Here is a 20,286-nt window from a genome sequence, read left to right on the forward strand (position 1 = left end):
CAGCTCCGGGAGGATGAGCAGCTTGCAGAGGGCATCAATGGAGGATGAGCAGCTTGCAGAGCTCGTACAGGGTCGTGGGAGCATCTGGCGCTCCCGTGCGCCACGTCGTCGTCGCCGCCGCAGGGAAGGAGCCTCACCAGCGCTGGGATGCCGCGACCACCGCGAGCGCGTTCACCGACTCACCGTCGCGAGGCTCGTGAGCACTACAGCCGCGACCACCGCGGCTGCACCGCCGTAGGACTTCTCCCCCAAGTCCGCACCACCGCACCACCATTGTCCGCCACAAGCCCCACGTTGCCCCGCCCTTCTCCCCCATGATGGCGGCCGCGGCCACGGCCTTCGATGCCGTCGCTGTTGCCGCGGGCAGCCAGAAGATCCGGAGCCAGGGTTGATTTTTTGGGGACTTTGTGAAGGGAGAAGGTTTGCCAGAGGAGGGAGAGGAAGGTAGCAAGCCACCGGCGACGAAGTCGAGCTAGCGATGGCGGCGATGTGGTTGTCGACTTCTCAAGGAGACGATGGGATTGGGGCCAATCCAGTGGATACCCATGGGTTGAATCCAATCTGGGACCAAACTTTTGCAGCCAAAACTAAACCAATCCAAACCATTTCCCATCTCCATCCAAACCAGTCCAGTCCATCAGGTGCAGCAACCCATTTCCACCCGCCCAAAGCTAACCCACACTGAAATCCAACCCACTATATCCACTTAAACCCAGTCCATTAGCAGGCTTAGATGCAACTTTGCATGAAATGAATCATCACTTCAATGAAGTCTCCTCCGAGCTTGTGGTATGCATGTCTTGCCTTGATCCAAGAAACTCCTCCTCAAAATTCAATGTTAATAAGCTTGTTCCACTTGCAAAGATATATTCTGGAGATTTCACAACATCTGACTGATTATTGCTAAGAAGTCAGCTTCAAACCTTCATTCTTATTAATGTTAGGAGAACTGATGAATTTAATGAATGTACTAATATCTCAAGCCTTGCTCAGCTGACGGTTAAGACTTAAGACCACTAAGCATAGAACATTAATTTCCATTGGTGCATCGTTTCATTGAGCTTCCATTGCCCATTGGTGTATCTCTGTTGAGTGCATATTTTCAGCAATGAAAATTATCAAGACTGCAGATCTGCGCAAATAAGATATCAGATAATTGGCTTAATAGTTTGAAAGTATAATATACTCCCTCCTTCCCAAATTGATCATCATATATGTTTATATACCAAGACTAAGAATAATTTAAATTACATCAATTAAGACACCATGTACACATTCTCCCACAATATATGTATCGATTAAAACACCATATCAATCACACGTTAGCATGCACATATTCTCACGTGCTGCATTAGTTGTATTATAATGAAATCCATGTACATGTGGTTATATGATAATCAATTTGAGAAATTTAAAATTTTATTATATGATGATCAATTTAGGAATGAGTGAGTACTGAGCTAGAGATATTCAAAAGTATCGATTATGATGCAATCATGAAGCAATTCTAAGCCTTGAAAACCCGCAAAGTATCTTTGTCGACCTGAAGAATAAATTGCAATGACACGTTGCTTCTTTTAGTTAATGTGTGTTTACTTCTACCATTCATGCGTTACTAAATGTGCTCATTAATATATCCAGGTGGCTGTTCACTTTGCTCTTTACCAAAGATCTAAGAAAATTAGCATCTTACTCCCTCCATCTACTTTTGATAGTAATATTTCATCTTGGCACACAGACTAAGAATAAGCAATTCTACTTATCATCCATTTAAACATCCTACTAGTTATTCCTCGTAAACAAGCGATTCATTAATATTTATATTTCTCAATGCCCATGTAGACAATTTTGTGTGGAAGAATAGAGAGTCACACATTAAATCCGAGAAAGTCATTAAGATCTAGATTGTTGGATTGAAATGTCTATCAAAAATAAATTTTTCAGATTTAGAAATATGCCTATCAAAAGTAGATGGAGGAAGTACTTGACTACTGGTTAGTCAAGGTACGTACGTCTTTTATAATTAAATATGTTTTTCTATCTAATCATGAAAGTGTTACATTTGATTTGATAATGTTATGTGTCTTATTTTAGCATTACCGACTTAGACTTTCAGTCTAGCATACCCTCAATTTTTATTCTGTATTTTCCATTGCTTAGAGAGACACACCTACTGTAGTAGCATGGTGATAGTAGCATAGGTGTGGGTACAGCTGGCCAATGGTTTTGTCGTGTGTCTGATATTTGAATACACTGTGCTAGATAGGTGAGAAGGAACACCCATAAACAGTTCCCAAGGACGTAAGATTTGGCTTAACCTCATTAACAAATACTATGGTAGTATTATACTCTGGTGTCGTCATCAAGTTTAAATCTTCTATGGTGTTATTTTGTGTTCAGCTACCGATATCGATTTCAGAGCCAGTCTTATAATATAATTTTTTGCCGTGTTATAGTGTCTTTAACTTCAACCGTATTTAAAACTTAAAAGAATTATCGAACCAGAGGAAGAGGAAGTATACGTTAGAGGGATTGGGATCCCTTGACGTAAAGTCAGAGGGACGTGGTGACTGACATGTGGACTCCACAGCTCTTGAACCCACATTTTAGTGGCAGTTCACATAAGAGGAGAGGCGTCCACACTAATTAACCAGGTGAAATCATGTAAAGAAATTTCCATGTAAACACTAACTAGCGATATCCTGTTGCCCTTAAAATGCTTCCGACCACCAACGGCAAACACTAACCAGGTGAAATCATGTAAAGAAATTTCCATGCATGGTCACACACTTTTGCTTCAACATTCTCGTTATTCTTTCGACGAAGACGAGTACTGGACGCAAAAAACAAAATCCCGAATTTTTATTTTTTCCTCAGAACACATCACAAATTCACAGCCCGCATGCAATGCAATTGCGAACTAGTTGAAAGCATCGACGGGCCAGAATGGCCGAGCTTAACGACGACTTAATTACAATCAAGATGAGTAATAAAGTAATTAAGCTGCAATGCAGCTAAGCTAGCTAGCTAGGCCATGGTGGTGACGTAGACGTCCATCTCGAAGACGCCGGTGTTGGGCGTGGGGTTGCCGAACTTGGTCATGAGGCTGTACCCCCTCGCCCGCCGGAACCTCCCCGTGCCGCCCACCACGGCGCGCTCCATGTCGCCGGCGGCGCCGAAGTCGACGCGGCCGTCCAGCACCAGCGTGCTCCCGTTGTAGTCCCCGCCGGCGAAGGCGAGGGTCAGCAGCGTCCACGCCGCCGCCGGGTTCCCCAGGTCGGCCTGCACGACGAGGCCCTCCACCCGGCCCAGGTACCGCGACGCCGCGTCCGAGCCCTCCCGGAGCTCGTCGTCCAGGGCGCCCACGCTCCCGAACGACGAGTTGCTGCCGGCGACGGCGAGCGGGGACGGCGCCAGGGAGGCCGTGGTGGCGTTGTCGCCCGCGAACGTCTCGTGGATGTAGAAGTGGAGGTGCGTCGTCGTCGTCGTGCCGTCGCCCGTGGCGGCGGCGAGGACGGCGAGGAAGGCGAGGAGGCAGATGATCGTCGTCGGCGTCGGCATCATGGAGGTTTGTGTACGTTGCGGTCGGTATAGGAGAAAACCATGTAAGTGGAGTAGTAATTAGTGCGTGAGAGTCAGTAGAAGGAGCAGTTGGGCCTCAACTATCGTGGGGACTGGTCGTGGGAATCTTTAGAGCAGGTACAATAAGCTATTCTGACTGGTGATAATGCATCCACGGTGGATTTCTTTGGTGAGCTGGAAGAAAGATTAGAGGAGAGAGAGTGTGAGCCGGCGACTAATTTGTCGCCGACTACACACGCGCTCCAAGGCCGAGCGAATGGGAAGCTAGTGAGCAGCTATTGGACCCACAAGAACTGTGCAGGAACAAAGCATGGCAGGACGCCATTGAGGCCGTGAGCTCGGGGTCGAGGAACAGTGGCCAGGAGGGGAGCTCGGTGAGTGACGCCATGGTGACTAGAGTGGCCAGCTTGAAGCCTAGCTAGCTGCCATGAAGGAGAAGTTGAGAGCGTTGGCATGCCTGATTGGAGGAGGATGAGGTAGGAGTGAAGGCTGTCACCGGCGTGGCTTGGGCACGGAGAGCGGAATTTTTTTTATTTTTAATTTTTTTTATTAAAAGTTTTACAAAAATAATTTTCCATTTTGAAAATTGACGGAAGTGGTCGCCTACCGCCCTCTGGGAGGGCGATTTTTAAAAATCGCCATCCCAGAGGGCGGCGAAAATGACGTGGCAGACGGCCGTTCGCTCTCGGGCGACGGCCGTCAACGAAATTTGCAGGCGGCCCCCTTGCCGCCCTGGGGGAGGGCGATTTTTGCCTCCCCCTATAAAGCCCAGTCCCCCCTCTCTGAAATTTCATTATATTCACTAAAAATCCAAAAAAAACGAAAGAGAGAGAGGGGAGGGCAGCAGAAGGGGAGCGGCGAAGCCCTGCTGGTTCGCTCACTTCATCACAGGTTTGCTCCCATACATCTTTTGCATTTGTACTAATATGTTATGTTTGAGTATATATGTTGCGTTTTAGTTTTAGTTCCATATATTTTAGCATATCTGTAGCACACAGCACATATGTGTAGATCTAGAGCATAGAATATAATAGTATGAATTGAGACATAGACAGTAGTGTTAATTGTAAGATGTAGTTTAGTTTGATCTGGAGAATGTAACCTACTTTTAGAATTTTGGAGAACAATATTGTAGAGAATGTAACTTAGGGCGTAGTACAGAAATGCGAGGTTAACGCAGTTATTGTTTTCATCAAGCACAATGTCAAATAAGGTCACATTTCAGATAGTTCACGGTGAAGGAAATATTAGATTTGGTCCAGATGGTGTTGATCTGTCAGATTTTGTAATGACATCTAAGGGCATCGATAGGCCTGCGGAGAGAACATTTCAGTCAATTTATAGTTGGTTGTTGAGAGGATTTAGAATAGACCAAGAAGTCTACACAATGTCAGTATCAGTTGTAGTGAGTCGTGCAACAGAAGGTTATTTTTGGGAACTAATGCCGATGGACAGCACTGCTGCTTGGAGACGGTATGTGGAAATGGCTTTTGAACGGTCATGGCCCCTCGTTATATTTGTGTCGGTACAAGAGAAAGATATAAATGTTTCAATGCAAACCGAAGATGTAGAGGGTCCTATTAATGCAGGGGATGTTGTTGGACCATCGATGCAAAATGAGGAAAATCAACCAAGGGAGGAGCAGGCCATGGGCATGGCGGATGAGGGGGAGAGAGTCGGTATAATTGTTGATGAAATGGAGAGGGAAGATTCGGATAATGAGGAAGCGGACGACGACGCATCATCCGATGAGAAAGGTGATGTAATGGCCACTGATTGGGCAAATGAGGACTTCTCTGGACTTGTTATATCAGAGGGTGATCATGTACCCTGGGAGTATAAGGAGAACGAGGTAATTGACGGTGCAAGGTATGCTCATAAGGATGAGATGAAGGAGGCGGTGAAGCATTGGGCAGTTTCCTTGCAGAGAGAGTTTAGGGTGGTCAAGTCAACAAATTATGTGTATGAAGTGAGGTGCATGAAGGAAGATTGTCCGTGGCGTGTCCATGCATATAAGGGTAAATGAAATGATTATTGGAAAGTTAGCATTGTGACCGAGCACAAGTGCTACTTACAAGGGGTGGAGAAGTATCACCGAAACATCACTTCAGCTTTTGTGGCAAGTGAGATGTACAACAGTGTTGTTGGTAACATTGGCTTTGAACCAAAATCAATTATTAGGCACATCGAGAACAAATTCAAGTACACCATAAGCTATGCAAAGGCCTGGAGAGCCAAACAAAAGATTATTGAGATGAGGTATGGCACATTTGAAGCTTCTTATGATAATTTGCCTCGTTTGTTAGCCACCATTGCCCAGAGGAATAATAATACTTACTATGACCTACATACATTTACATCGGTTGATGATCGAACAAAGAGTGTGCTGCAAAGAGCCTTTTTCTCATTGGGTGCTTGCATCAATGCTTTTGTGCATTGTCGACCTGTTCTATGCATAGATGGAACTTTTATGACAGGTAAATACCGAGGTCAGATATTGACAGCAATTGGGTGTGATGGGAACAACCAGGTTGTACCTATGGCTTTTGCATTTGTAGAGAGTGAGAACACTGAAAGCTGGTACTGGTTCCTAGAGAGAGTGCACATTGCAGTGGTGCGTATGAGGCCCAACGTTTGCCTTATACATGATCGTCATGCGGGTATGTTGCGGGCTATTGACTACTTGCAGAACGGTTGGGATGAGAAAGGACTTCCAGCTAAGTGGCCTGATGTTCGGAGTCGGTGGTGCATGCGTCACATGGGTGCAAATTTCTACAAGCAATTCAAGAACAAGCATCTTATGGAGCTCTTTAAGAGGCTCTGTGCACAGAACCAAGAGAAGAAATTTAATGAGTTGTGGGACAAGTTGGATGAGTTGACAACGAAGCAAACAGATGAGCAATCTCGCAGACCACAAGTTGAAGGTGACGAGCCTCCCATACCTCTTGGTGCATTACATGATGACCCACCAACAATGAGAAGGAGGTCAGGGTCGTCCATCAGAAATTTCACTCAGTGGATTGAGAATGAGCCTAAGGAGAAGTGGTCTCTATTGTTCGACACCGATGGATCTCGGTATGGCATAATGACAACCAATTTGGCAGAGGTGTACAACTGGGTAATGCGAGGAGTTCGGATACTTCCATTGGTTGCTATTGTTGAATTCATCCTTCACGGCACGCAAGCGTACTTTAGGGATCGATACAAGAAAATTGGTCCGTCCATGGCCGATAACAACATAGTGTTTGGCAACGTAGTGACAAAGTACATGGAAGATAAAATCAAAAAGGCACGGAGACATAGAGTTGTTGCTCAAGGCACACAAGTGCATCGGTATGAAATAATGTGTGTTGATAGGAGCAGGCGTGGTATCTATCGCAAGCAAGCCGTGCAGGAATGTGTCTTGAAGGCGGATGGTGGATGTACCTGCAGTTGTATGAAGCCGAAGCTTCATCACCTTCCTTGCTCACACGTTCTTGCTGCTACCGGTGATTGTGGCATATCTCCCAATGTGTACGTCTCAAATTATTTCAGGAAAGAAGCAATCTTTCATACATGGAGTGAGGAGATATATGGGTTCGGGATCTCAGGATCTTACACAACGCTGAGTGCCCAAGTTTTTTACATTCCAGATCCATCTAAGTTAAGGGTGAAAAAGGGTCGACGCCAAACTAGACGCATCAGAAATGATATGGATGAGTCAGAAGCAGGTGGGAGGACTTTACGCTGCAGCAAGTGTGATCTGCGCGGCCATACTTACAATAAATGCCCGAAGAATGCAGAAGTTTCAAGCGGCGCAGATGCTAGTCCATCTGGACAGGCAAGTGATGGTAGGCGACCACCTGGTGAAGGAACAACAAGCAGGCGCGCAAGGCCAAGGCGTCGTCGCGCAGCAGGCGATTCCATGGTGTAACAATGCTATCGATTTAGGAAATAAAATGCTGTTGTGATGTGATGAGTGTTCGGACTAAATACTTGTATCGTGTAATTTCAATTGAATGTTGTTGTAATGAGTACCTCCGACTATTGTTGTACTAGTAGTATTGCGAACTATTCGGTGTTGTATCATAATGTTATCGTGATGAGTGTTCGGACTAAGTACTCATATTGCGAACTATTCGGTGTTGTATCATAATGTTATCGTGATGAGTGTTCGGACTAAGTACTCATATCGTGTAACTGCAGTTATTGTTGTAATCAGAAATATTCCGTATGGTGACACTTTTGTTTGTTTGTACTCTTGTTTAATATGTGTTAGTAATTCGCTTATGAACATTTATTACTTATGTTGAACTAATTATTTATATGTTTCTGATCAATCTATTTGATGCAGGTATGGCGTACGACACACCGGCGCTGTTGAACCGTGGGATTGACAGGAACCACCGCTCGTTCCTGTCAGCAGTCGAGGGTGCACAGCTCGGCACCTTCCGTCCACGCACGTCGCGCGAGTGGTTGCGTGTCGACCCCCGTCACGTTCCTTGGTACGCGTATGTTCACATTTCAACTCAACTTTGCTTTGTGTTGTACTTATGTTTGAAGTTTGCTCTATACAGGTTGCGTGCGGCAGACCTTCTACCACTTTGTAGGCTTGTTGAGGCGGCGGCGGACGACCGTGACCCAGCGAAGCGGTGGGATGCAGACCGGTCACTCCTTGCCGCTCTGGTAGACCGCTGGAGACCTGAGACGCACACGTTCCACCTTCCCTGTGGGGAGATGGCTCCGACACTGCAGGATGTGTCGTACCTGCTCGGGCTACCGCTGGCGGGAGCACCAGTTGGTCCCGTGGACGGTGTTTTTGGGTGGAAGGAGGATATCACTGCGCGCTTCGAGCAGGTGATGCGCCTTCCACACCTAGGACCGGCCAACACCCTTCCTCCGTACTCTACAGTCGGGCCTAGCAAGGCTTGGTTGCTCCAGTTCACTGTAAGTAAATAAGTTGTTATTATCATACATGCTTATTTGCGATCAACAGAGTGTTTTGTACTAACATTTCATTCTTAATTGTAGGCGGACCTTCTGCACCCTGACGCTGATGATAACTCGGTCCGACGCTCCCTTGAGGCGTACCTGTTGTGGTTGTTCGGGTGGGTGATGTTCACTAGCACCCACGGGCACGCTGTGGACTTCCGGCTGGTCCACTACGCACGGTCCATCGCGGATGCTCAGCCACAGGACGTGCCGCAGTGGAGCTAGGGTTCTGCCGTGCTAGCAGCCACGTACCGTGCCCTCTGTGAGGCGTGCACGAAGACTGACGCGGGAGCGATCATCGCTGGCTGCCCTATGTTGCTTCAGCTTTGGGCAGCCGAGAGGTTTGCCATAGGTCGACCAGTGGTGGACAGCGCACCCTACGGGGTTGGTCGCAGCGCGCAGTGGCCAGAGGACGGTCCCACGATGGGGACTTACTGGTGTCGACGTGGGGTTAGTGCAACTTCGCTGCGTTATAAGTTTATCAGTCGTCTTCTTTTTTTTCTTCACATAACATGTCTAATTCCGATCATGTTTATTGCAGCGTCGTTACGCTCACGTCCAGGTGAGACGAGGTTACCCGGACTTTGTGTTCGAGTTTGACCGTCTCCAGCCGAGCGACGTCATCTGGGAGCCGTACACAGAAGAGGCCGTCGCTGCGAGAGCACCGCTAGGACTTTCGTCGTTGTGCACACGCGACCAGGCTTACTGGCTCACCATCCTGCCGATGGTGTTCGACATTTTCGTTGAGCCTCACTGCCCGCAGCGTGTGATGAGACAGTTCGGACTTAGGCAGGTGTTTCCGGGCAACGTGCAGCCGACCGTCCTCCCTGCCGACCACTCGTGAGTTCGGATTGTTCATTTCTAAATTTTTATGATAATTACTTCATCGAGCCATATAATTTACCTCTCTTCACAGGTTGACTCGACGGGGACAGCTAGCAGGCGCACTTTGGGCTCCACGTGTACAGCAGTACATTGACGACTGGGTGTTAGCTACAGAGGAGGTGATCAACGAGCTCTTCCCACACACGGAGGAGAACTACCGTGACTACCTTCGCTGGTACCTTCCTCGCACTCGTGCGCGTGTGACCTTCACTCCAGACGCCCCAGAGCCGCACGTTGCCGCTGTGACGGACGCGTATCCCACGCACCGTGACCGAGACTACTTCGTGGGGGTACGTCGAATTTGTATTAGTTCTTACAATTATTTCATTTATCTTGCATAATATAGGACAACTACTGAATTTTTTATTTCCATCTTGCATAGGCTGATGCCGCACGGGATATCAGTGCCGATATCACCGCAGTCCAAGTGAGGTTGAACAGAGGTTTGCACTTGACTGACGTTGAGCAGAGGGTGACCTTCGACCGGATGCAGGAGAAGATGCGTGCGGTCATGCGCGTCTTCTCCTGTCGTAGCGCCGTGGACGTCGTACCTCCAGCTGGTCCGGTACAACCACGGCCTCGCGCGCCTACCGTCGGAGCAGGACCTCGACCTACGGTACCTGTTTCGCACGGTACTGCTCAGCCCAGAGGTTTCTTAAGTTTTGTTTCTGTTTTTGTTCGAAAACATCACCCCGTCGTAACTTGATGTTCCATCCTCGCAGGACCTCGTTTGCCTTCGAGCGCCCCTAGCTTCGGAGCAGTGCGACCTACAGCACCGGTTTCGCACGGTACAGTTCAGCCCAGAGATTAGTTCATTTTTGTTTCAGCTTTTGCACGAATATGTCACCATGTTTTAACGGCACGTTTCCTCATCGCAGGACCTCGTCTGCCTTCGAGCGCGTTCACAGGCACGACCGGCGCTTCCGCGAGCTCCGCAGGGGCGTTCGCCACCTCTTCGGGCGCGTTCGCCAGCTCTTCCTCTCACGGAGCGTCGATCCCTCGCCCACACGGTACTTTACTTTTTATTAATACTATTAAATACCTGTATGAAACTGATGGTCCTTGTCCAGCAGGATTTGCAGCCGGGATCTTCGGTACTGGGGCCTCTTCGTCTCACGCCGGTAGGACTAGTCCTACTAGCCAGTTCTACGACGACGACTTGCACGGTGCACACCACCACGACGTACTAGGCTCCTCTTAGCTTGGAGGAGCTCCAGAGGCGCACACTCAGGAGCAGCCAGAGGTCACACCTGTACAGGCAGGACGGGTTGGCCGTGCCGTACCCCCGGACCGACTCACGTACTCCCAGGGGCACATTAGGGCGCAGGGTAGGAGGGACAGGGGTAAGAGGCCTCGTCAGTAGTGTTCTACCTCTTCAGTCCTTATGTGACCGTTTCTTTTGGCTTACAAACTTGTAAAGCAGTACTACTTTTGCTATTACTACTGCAGTACTACTTGTGTTTGTCTCGTCTGCATAGTTCTTTTCATTCATATGGTGCTAGAACAACTTATGCTCACGACAACACACTTTCGGCGCTTCACGGTAGTGTCAGATCCAGTAGCGCGCACAGTCCACAACAGCACACATGAAAAGCGGCAGCTCGAGTTGTCACTATCAACTTTCGGCGCTGCCTGTTGACATAAAGTGAATCACGCCCACGCGTGATCGTCTTGTCACATCTAATGAATAATGTATCTCATTGAGTTCACATATATTGCAGTGAAAACGACGCTATATAATTGACAATCTGAAGGCAACCTCTTCATATCTTCTTTCCCACTAGCACACAATACACGAAAATGGAAGCGCCATTCCTTGAGCGTCTCAACTGGCGAAGCGATCCTTTTGCTGGTTGGTTTCCACCATGGTGTAACCGTCCTTTGTGCGATTGTGGGGATGGATGCATACTCAAGTCTTCCCTCATGATACAAACTCGGGGCAGGAGATTCTTCCAATGCGCGAACTTTGATCAGGTATGCTTCATCTATTCGAAGTTCAAATGGATAAAAAAACTAACTTCTTCGTACACAATTGTAAAATCTTACGCAGACATATCGTCCAATGTGCAACTTCATCGAGTGGGTAGACATGGAGAACCCACAAAACGACGGAACCCGTGCTTACCCACGTAGTGAAACAAGATCGGACTACCTAAGGTGGAAGGATGAGCATGAACGTCGAATTGCTGCTGAGGCTTTAGAATGGCACGTAAATCCCCTAGGACTCCCCACGTGGCGTGAGCGTCCGGAGTGTCGTTGTGGTGACCGTTGTCAGGTCATAAGGTCCGTAAGGCACCGAACTCGAGGACAAAGGTGTTTCGTGTGTCCAAACATTGTCGACGATGATTTCGTGGTAATTACAACTATTCTTTTCATCACTCCTCAGTACTATCATTAACTTAACTATCCCAAAATGGATGTACATAGAAGGATGTAAGGAAATGTCAATTCGTACAATGGATTGACACAGTCAGAGTTACTTCAAGTGGCGGGCCGATAACGCAACCTGAACCGACCATACAGTTCATTCATGCTTGGATGGAGTACGAACGTCGGGTGGAAATTGCAAGCTTAGACTGGAGGAACAATCCATTAGGGTTACCTAAATGGTCCGAGCGTCCAAAGTGTGGGTGCAGAGATCGCTGGCAGGTGGCTATATCCTTTGCTGAACAAACATTTCGAAGGAGATATTTTGTCTGCCCCAATGTAGACAACGATTTCGTTGTATGTCTAACCATTTACAAAATCCGCTATGATTTGCACAAAATTACTACCCAAACTAAATAACATTACTATTTTTACAGGGCAATCCAAGGATGGGTGGATTTACTTGATGGATCGACAATGTCACTCCATCATATCATGGCCAGAAGATAACAGAGTCAGAAACACAAGTAGAGTATCAACGATTGAAGGACCACGAGAATGCAATGCATTCTGACCGACCTAGAAGGTGCCGATAGGTTACCGCATGCTTGATTCGTCGAGATCGACAAATTTGTACCGTGTATCGATGGCACTTCTTATCTATCTTATCATTACAATGTTTAATTATGGTGGTGATTTTTTGTATGCGTAAGACTAAGGGCCTATTTGGATTGCTACCAAAAACATGCCCTACCAATATTTTGGTAATTTGAATAGTACTTGTGTTTGATTTCGATTGAAGCCTATTCATTGGTAATACGTAATCTAGATTTGAGATTATGTAGAACATTCTTCACTACAATTTTACATTTTGGCAGCAAACCAAATATGATCAAATGCAATTTTACCTTACCAAATGTTTGGTAGTGCCAAAACTTGCTTATATTTTGGCACTAACAAAATATTTGTACGGTAACATTCCAAATAGGCCCTAAAAAATAATAAAATTGTATTTTACCAGTCTTGGAGATTTTAATCTTGTATAGTTTTCAATATAAAAAGATTTGATAACTATTGATATTTATACAAAAATATAAAGCACAGTATAAATTCGCCCTCCCCCAGGGCGGCAAGGGGGCCGCCTGCAAAATTCCAGGCCCCCCGCCGCCCATTTGCAGGCGGCCCCCCGCACAGTACAAAATCGCCCTAGCGGAGGGCGGCAAGGGGGCCGCCTGCAAATTTCGTTGACGGCCGTCGCCCGAGAGCGAACGGCCGTCTGCCACGTCACTTTCGCCGCCCTCTAGGATGGCGATTTTTAAAAATCGCCCTCCCAGAGGGCGGTAGGCGACCACTTCTGTCAATTTTCAAAATGAAAAATTATTTTTATAAAACTTTTAATAAAAAAATTAAAAATAAAAAAAATTCCGGAGAGCGCAGTTGCCGGCATTCCGGTGACTTGGGCAGCCCGGCCCAGCGTGCTTCGTGCCAAATCGGGCCATGCCGGCCCGGCCCGGCACCACTCATCGTGCCGTGCCGTGCCAGCACGGTCTCTTCAGGGACGCGGCCCAATAGCCTGATGGGCCTATTCGTGCCGGGCCGGCACAAGCACGGCCCAAAAGACAGGAGAATATATGTGTGTACTGTATGTGTACTGTGTACTACTAATTGCAGTCATCCATCGGTGGCTAGCAGGTAGCATGGACGGAAATTTGAAAAAAGAGGCCGTGCTGGCAGGTAATACGAAAAGGAGGAGTATGCGTGTACTGTGCTGCAGCGTGCAGGCGTGCAGCACTGCAGCCTGTAATACGAAAAAGAGGAGGGAAATTTTGGAGGGAATCTGAAAAGATGAGGGAAATTTTTTGGGATAGAGTAGGGAAACGATATGGCCACACTATTTTTCCCTGCTGACTCTGCAATACTTGATTTATCTCGTCTAAAAATATGCAATATATTTTTTCTCACATCAACTGCAAATAACTTGAGACGTAAAAATTGGAGGAAAACAAATTTATTTCATAATAGAGATACAAAGTTGTTGCCTCATTAAAAACCTTACGCTCTAGAGTAGGGTTCCCCCAGTAAGGAAAAAAGTATAACAACTTGCTTACATTATTATAAATTACATTACTAATTTTGATTGGCACCGCCGCCATTAGTGGTGATGCCAAATTCCACCAACGCTTCTGCTGCTACTTGAATAATCTCTGGATCCTCTAGCCGGTGTTGCGTCCTTGCATCTGCTTCAATCCAGTCTTTAAGGCAAAAGATTGCCTCAACTACGTCAGGTGCAAGAGATGACCTCCTTTCTTCAATAATTCTTCCAACCACGCTAAATGCATGCTACGAAGAGACAGAAGAAGCCGGAACCAATAGAACGTCCCGTGCAAAGTGAGCTAGCACAGGAAGAGTCCGCTCTTTCTCTTTCCACCACTCAAGTAGATCAACATCTTCACCATCCAGTGTTCGATCATGTTCGGTGTGATTGGTGTTGAGGAAATGGTTAAGCTTTGCATCTGGGTTCCAATTTGACCTGCTACCTGATGAGGAGGCTTCTTCCTTGCCCCTGATCTTTTTCCACAAATTCATTGCACTTGATTTGCTTTGCTTTTTTTGTGGGGTTTCCTCAGGCACCCGATGAGCAACACTTAGCTTAGTTTGGTACAGACGGAAAACCCTGAACAACTCATCTCTAGCATGTTGATAAGCTTCAGAATAATCAAGACCCATTGCATCACCTATTGATATGAAAGCAGCCTCCACGATCTCCAACTTTTTATGAGGATCAAGTACCAAAGCAAAACAATAAAGGTGTGGAATAGCAGTGAAGTACTTGAGAAATTTTCCTTCCATTGGTTAAACAACATAAGCTAAAACTCTATCATGTTGGTTTTCTCGCAACACAAGGGACAATTTCCAAATACATTCAAGCACCAAACAAGAAGTAGGATAGTAAATCCCAGATAGTAGAGTGTCGACGTTTGATGTCGCAATTCTGGTATTTGCATGGTATGGGGATCGTTGGTGCTAGGATATACGCGAGACTGAGGTAAAAGAGACAGAGACGAGGATTTTTATACAGGTTCGGGCCCCTGAATTGTCAGGTAATAACCCTACATCCTATTGGCCGAAGCCGGTCGTTGATATTATTCACCATAATCACACCAGTATAATATTTGGGGTAGCCTATCTAACTGTTGTCGACATGGCGGTCTGAAGGTCTGACTCGTAGTCGACAACAGGGTAGTCTTCCTCCTCGAATCTGTGCCCGGCGAGATCAGAGATAGCGCTTTCGTCTCTCCTGACAGTATCTGGAGACACCGTAGGGGACTATGCGTGCCTATCCCTGAAGTCGATATCCGGCGGCTTGTCTTGGCGTATGTTGGCTTGTATGTTGTGGCTTCTGTTGTTCCGTGCATGTTGATTGAGGTGGTCGTGTCCCCTCTCCTCCTAGGGGGTCTTGTTTTTATACCCATAGGTGTCCCCTTGTCCAAGTAGAACTAGGGAAACCAATATGGATACAATCCGAATAGTCATTGTCGTTTCCATGTAGAACTCTGGTTGTCTTTCCTTATCCGGAACTCCCTCGAGGTCAGTTTCCGTATAAGACATGGTATGTGGTGGATCCTACCGAGATTTAGTCTACTATTAGGTATGTGGTATCCATAACTCTGACATAGGGCTGTAGCTTTATAAAAAGGCTTTAGGAATATACGCAGACGTCTTTCTATGTCCCATTCTTCCTCAGTAAGAAGCAAAATCATATCTCACATTCACCATTCTCATCAGTATCATTACATCTAACATGCAATGAATTGATGAAAACAGAAATTATTTCCTCATACCCTTTCAGTTGACGCAGCATGAGGTATGTTGTGTTCCACCTATGTTTCACATCAATGCCAAACATCCTCACTGGTTTATCCTTTGCTTGGCAATAGTCCCGGAATCTCGCCTTCATCACTGACTGACTCCCGATGATAGAAACAGCTTGACGGATCTTGTTGAGTAAATTGGAAATAACAGTAAATCCTACATAGATAATAAATTCCTTGTCATAGATGCATTAAAGTTGATAAATTATTTGCACTAAAAATGAGTTTCAATAAATTCTCAAAGACTACTAATACCTGCTTGCACAATCAAGTTGATGATGTGGCAGATGCATCTCTGATGGATAACATAACCTCCAATGTAGCTTTGCAGATTTGACTCCAAAATCATCATGGCCGTTGTATTTGCTGATGCATTGTCAAGAGTAATAGAAACCACCCTAGATTGTAAATTGAATTCTTGCAGTAGATTGTAAATTGAATTCTTGCAGTACATCTAGTAGTGTGGTAGCAATGGCTTGTCCAGTTTGTGATGACATCATTTTAAAGCCTATAACCCTCTTATTTAGTTTACGATTATTGTCAATATAATGCACAACAACACTAAGATAAGAGGTTCTTTGGTGCTTGGATGTCCAAATGTCAGATGTCACAGAAAAAAAAAAGCTAACAGTACTGAACGAGCGTTTCAACTCATCCAACCTAGAACGATATAATGCAACAATATCGTTCTTGGTGGTTTTCCTTGATACCTAGGTGTACTATGGACAAAAAGCATTTCGGATCATCCTCTCAAAATTTTTGTTTTCACCCATCCTAATTGGTAGGTTCTTCGAAACTATGTAACGAGCAATTTCATCTCGAGCTACTCGTGGCTCATAAGTCCATGTACTTACAGAACCGTCGGGTCCGAAGCTCAGTTGTGTCTGCCTTGCTCCTGCCGGTGCTTTATCCTTGAGGTGTGTCAAATAATACCGGTTGAGATGTCCTATTCCTGAACTAGAAGATGCAGACAAAGATTTTCCGTAAAATGTTTACAGGTAGCACGTGTTACCAGTTGACCATCTACTATTACCCTGATTTTTTTGAAGTGCCGCCAACGCTCCACTCTCCCTGCAGATGGTGCAAATGGCTCAGCCTCGCCTCCCGGTGTAGACAAGTCTGTGTCGTCGTTGGCCTTGGGGATGAGCTGTTCCATAGGATCATCCCCATCTCCCTCCAAACCATCCATATGGCGGTCATCTACCCCGTAGTCGTCCATACCCGGGGATAGTTGGCGGGCATCGACCGACCTACGGAAAGGATCAGGCGAGCGTCGGCAGTGCCTTTCCGGGGGTCTCGACGAGGTCGACCTCCGACGAGTATCACCCCACATGTTTGCTGTGGGAGGGAAATAATTATGTTGCTCTGTTTATTTGTGCTGCATTTTTTTTTTTTTGCCGGGAAGAAGAGGAGGAATTTATAGAACAACTTGCCATGCCGAGCAGTTGTTTCTTGTTGCACTAGCACACGTCACGCCACAGTGGTACAGTACCACGCAACACGTGGTCAAAGGACTTCAGGGAGAGTGTCAAGTAGTTGGGTCCCACTGTCCTTTTTTGCTTTTTTACTTTATTTTTTTCCTCTGCTTTTCTATTCCTCTCGGCATCTCCTCTTCTCTTTCTTTTTTTTTTTTTGACGCAGCTCTTCTCTTTCTTCGCTTCTTTCTCTCGCTTCTCTTCTTCACCACGCGCGCATGGCGATGGCAGGATAAAACCGACGGACAGCATCGAGGCACCGAGGCAGGGCAGGAGGCAGGAAGAGCCGTCATCAGCCGAGCAAGGAATCACAGGTACTACCTACTACCTAGTCCGAGCGTTTGTCCGACGGTAGATGGCAGGTCGTGCACTCGTGCCCGGCGCCGTGCGGCACCACAGTTGCGTCCGTTCGGCCGTCTGCCGTCCCCATCCCTGGTACTCAACTGCGTCCGTTCAGCCGGCCGGCGCCACTCGGCTGCGTCCGCGCGGCGCCACGGCTGCGTCCGTTCGGTTGCGCCAATGCGGAAGGGAATCGCCGGACACCGTCGCATCCTTGCAGGAGATGCTCTGAGCGTCTTGTTGCTGTGGCCTGGAACGAGATGCGAAGCGGGAGGAGGCGCCGAGCGTGCGCGACGACAGAGGCGCGGGTCACGGGCGCGACGAAGAGTCGAAAGACGAAGGACGAAGCGGCGCCGCTCAGCCTTTCTCCGATGCGAGTGCGCTCTTACGGGCCATCGGGCCGTCATCATGCTTACGGGCCATCGGGCCATTATCGTGCCGTGCCGGCCCAAGCACGGCCCACTGGTCGTGCCGTGCCGTGCCGTGCCGTGCCGCCCGTCGTGCTTGTTGTGTAGGCCCAGGCACGGCCCATATACGGGCCATGCCGGCCCGGCCCATTTACGGGCTGTGTCGGACCGTGCTTTGGAATAAGTTTACCGGAGGTCCCTCAAGTTAACAGCGAGATTTTTTTGTGTCCCTTAACCACAAAAACAGAAATGTACACCCTAAACTTACTCAAACCGTTCAAAGGAGGTCCCATAGCAGTATATAGGGGTGGTTTCGCTGACGTGGCATCCTAGTCAGCAAAGAGAGAATAAAAAATTTATGGGGCCCATATGTCATCCTCACTCCTCTCCTCTTTTCTCTATCCTCTCTCTTCAACAGGGCAGGTGGAGCGGCGTCGGGTGCTCCGATGGCACATGAAGCAGAGCGGAGAGGGGTGGCGGCGGTGGGGTGCAGAGGAGACCCAGGCAGGACGGCGAGGACGACGACGACGCGGCGGGCAACCTCCTCGCCCGGCCACCTCCGCCGTTGCTGCCCCCTCCTCCACCCACCTCCACCTGCCGACTATGCTCCTCCTCCGGCGGGCGGCGGAGCGGAGCGGGGGTGGCGGCTGGCGAAGGGTAAGGAGCCCGCCACGTCAGCTCCGGCAACGGCGACGGCATCGGCATCGTGGTGAGGGGTAGGCGGCTTGGGATCGGGGGCCTCGACGACGGGCGGCTCGGGATTGGGATCGACGGAGAGGGATGGGGTGAAGAGGACCATCGCTGCCGACCCATGTGTCGCCGCCGCCGCCTTCGTCGTGGGACGCCATCGCGGCGAGGTGAGGTCTCGAGGGTCCGCTCTGCTGGCTGCGCGCTCGCGGGCCTGCTTCGGACGCACGCCGCCGCTTCGCTCCGCCGGCCGCATGCTCGCCCGCCGCGCGCCCGCAAATGCTCTGTCGCCTCTTGTCCGCCTCCACCGCCGGCCGCTCTGCTCCCTCTCTCGGACCTCCTCTCCCTTCTCTCCCGCCAGCGCGGCCGGCCGCCTCTCCCCATCTGCGCCGGCGGCGGAGCTCGGCCGGGCTCGCTCGCCGGCCACCTCGCCCCCATCTGCCGCTCTCTGCTACCCGCTCCGCACCGCCTCCATTCCACTTTGCCGGCCGCGCGCCCGCCGCCGCCGCCGCCGCCGCCACCCCACTCTACTCCGCCGGTCGCCGCCCGCTCACCGCCTACTCCGGCCGCTCGTCGCCACCCGTCACCGCTCACCTCTGTGGCAAAGAGAAGAAAGAAAAGAGGAGAGAGAGGAGAGAAAGAGAAAAACAAGAAAATGTGGGCCCCACATTTTTTTCCATTCTCACTTACATGTGGGCCCCATAACTTTTTTATTTTTTATTTTGCTGACTAGGATGCCACGTCAGCGAAACCACCCATATAAGCTGCCATGGGACCTCCTTTGAACGGTTTGAGTAAGTTTAGGGGTGTACATTTCTGGTTTTGTGGTTAAGGGACTAAAAAAATCTCGCTTTTAAGTTTAGGGACCTCCGGTGAACTTATTCCCCGTGATTTCTACCGTGCCGGGCCGTCGTGCCTTGGGCCGGTCTGATAAAGCATGACCCAAGTCCCAGCTCCTATGGTGGAGATGCTCGCATAGTAGCTACTGGATAGAGTAGAGAACGGGCAAGGAAGAAAGAGGAAAAGATGTGGGTCCCATTAACATATAAAATAATACTTTGGCTAAAAGTATACTATATATCACTATTGTGTAAGTTGGCGGTATAGCGGGTTGTAAATGACCTAGAGATGACACGTATGCTACTATAGTTGACAGCTAGCGCTTCTATTAAACCTGCTCTTAGAATATTAGTATGAGAAATTACCGGTAAAATTTCAGCTCGTGAGAAAACAGATAAGCTGAAAAGAAATCAGATTCCGACTTATCATCTACTCCATCCGTGTTAGTTGTTACGATAAATATTTGACTATTCATCTTATTTATTTTTTATTAAATATAAAAATATTTATGTAATACTTAAAGAATATTTGATGATAAATCAAATCATAATAAAATAAATGATAATTACATAATTTTTTAAACATGACGAATTATCAAACGTTGATATAAAAATTAACGGCGTCATATATTAAAATACGAAGAGAGTAATTCTATAACTACTACTTAAAATTTAAGAAAGAACTAATTTGTTTGATAAGCTTTTAAATTTGAGAGAAGTTGTAGCCGTGAGCAGCTCTGTGAACAGATTCGCTCTAGCTGTTGGAATATATATTGGCCAGCGCAATCAAACCTCCTCACTGGTCAGTATCAAGTGCACCAACCATGCAGTCAACTACAACGGCAATAATAAGGTCTTCTCC

At 47.8% G+C, this 20,286-nt stretch overlaps 1 protein-coding gene and 2 long non-coding RNA genes across 3 annotated transcripts; 2 read left to right on the plus strand and 1 right to left on the minus strand.

The window, feature by feature from the left end:
* Positions 1-3,027: 3,027 nt before the first annotated feature.
* Positions 3,028-3,564, minus strand: LOC4333056 (dirigent protein 2). Its single transcript, XM_015774725.3, has one exon. It carries the CDS (start codon positions 3,562-3,564, stop codon positions 3,028-3,030), a length of 537 nt encoding a protein of 178 aa, XP_015630211.3.
* Positions 3,565-9,110: 5,546 nt separating this feature from the next.
* Positions 9,111-10,044, plus strand: LOC136355903 (uncharacterized). The gene is made up of 3 exons (XR_010740464.1): positions 9,111-9,393; positions 9,470-9,728; positions 9,821-10,044. It is a non-coding gene; the product is annotated as an uncharacterized lncRNA (long non-coding RNA).
* A 7,295-nt stretch (positions 10,045-17,339) lies between these two features.
* Positions 17,340-19,451, plus strand: LOC112938233 (uncharacterized). The gene is made up of 2 exons (XR_003241288.2): positions 17,340-17,466; positions 18,317-19,451. It is a non-coding gene; the product is annotated as an uncharacterized lncRNA (long non-coding RNA).
* Positions 19,452-20,286: the final 835 nt, after the last annotated feature.

This window comes from Oryza sativa, chromosome 3 (genome assembly GCF_034140825.1).
Source record: "Oryza sativa Japonica Group chromosome 3, ASM3414082v1".
NCBI lineage: Eukaryota > Viridiplantae > Streptophyta > Magnoliopsida > Poales > Poaceae > Oryza > Oryza sativa.

Coding starts and splice junctions, on each gene's coding strand:
- LOC4333056 (XM_015774725.3), bottom strand. CDS start 3,564: ATGATGCCGACGCCGACGACGATCATCTGCCTCCTCGCCTTCCTCGCC.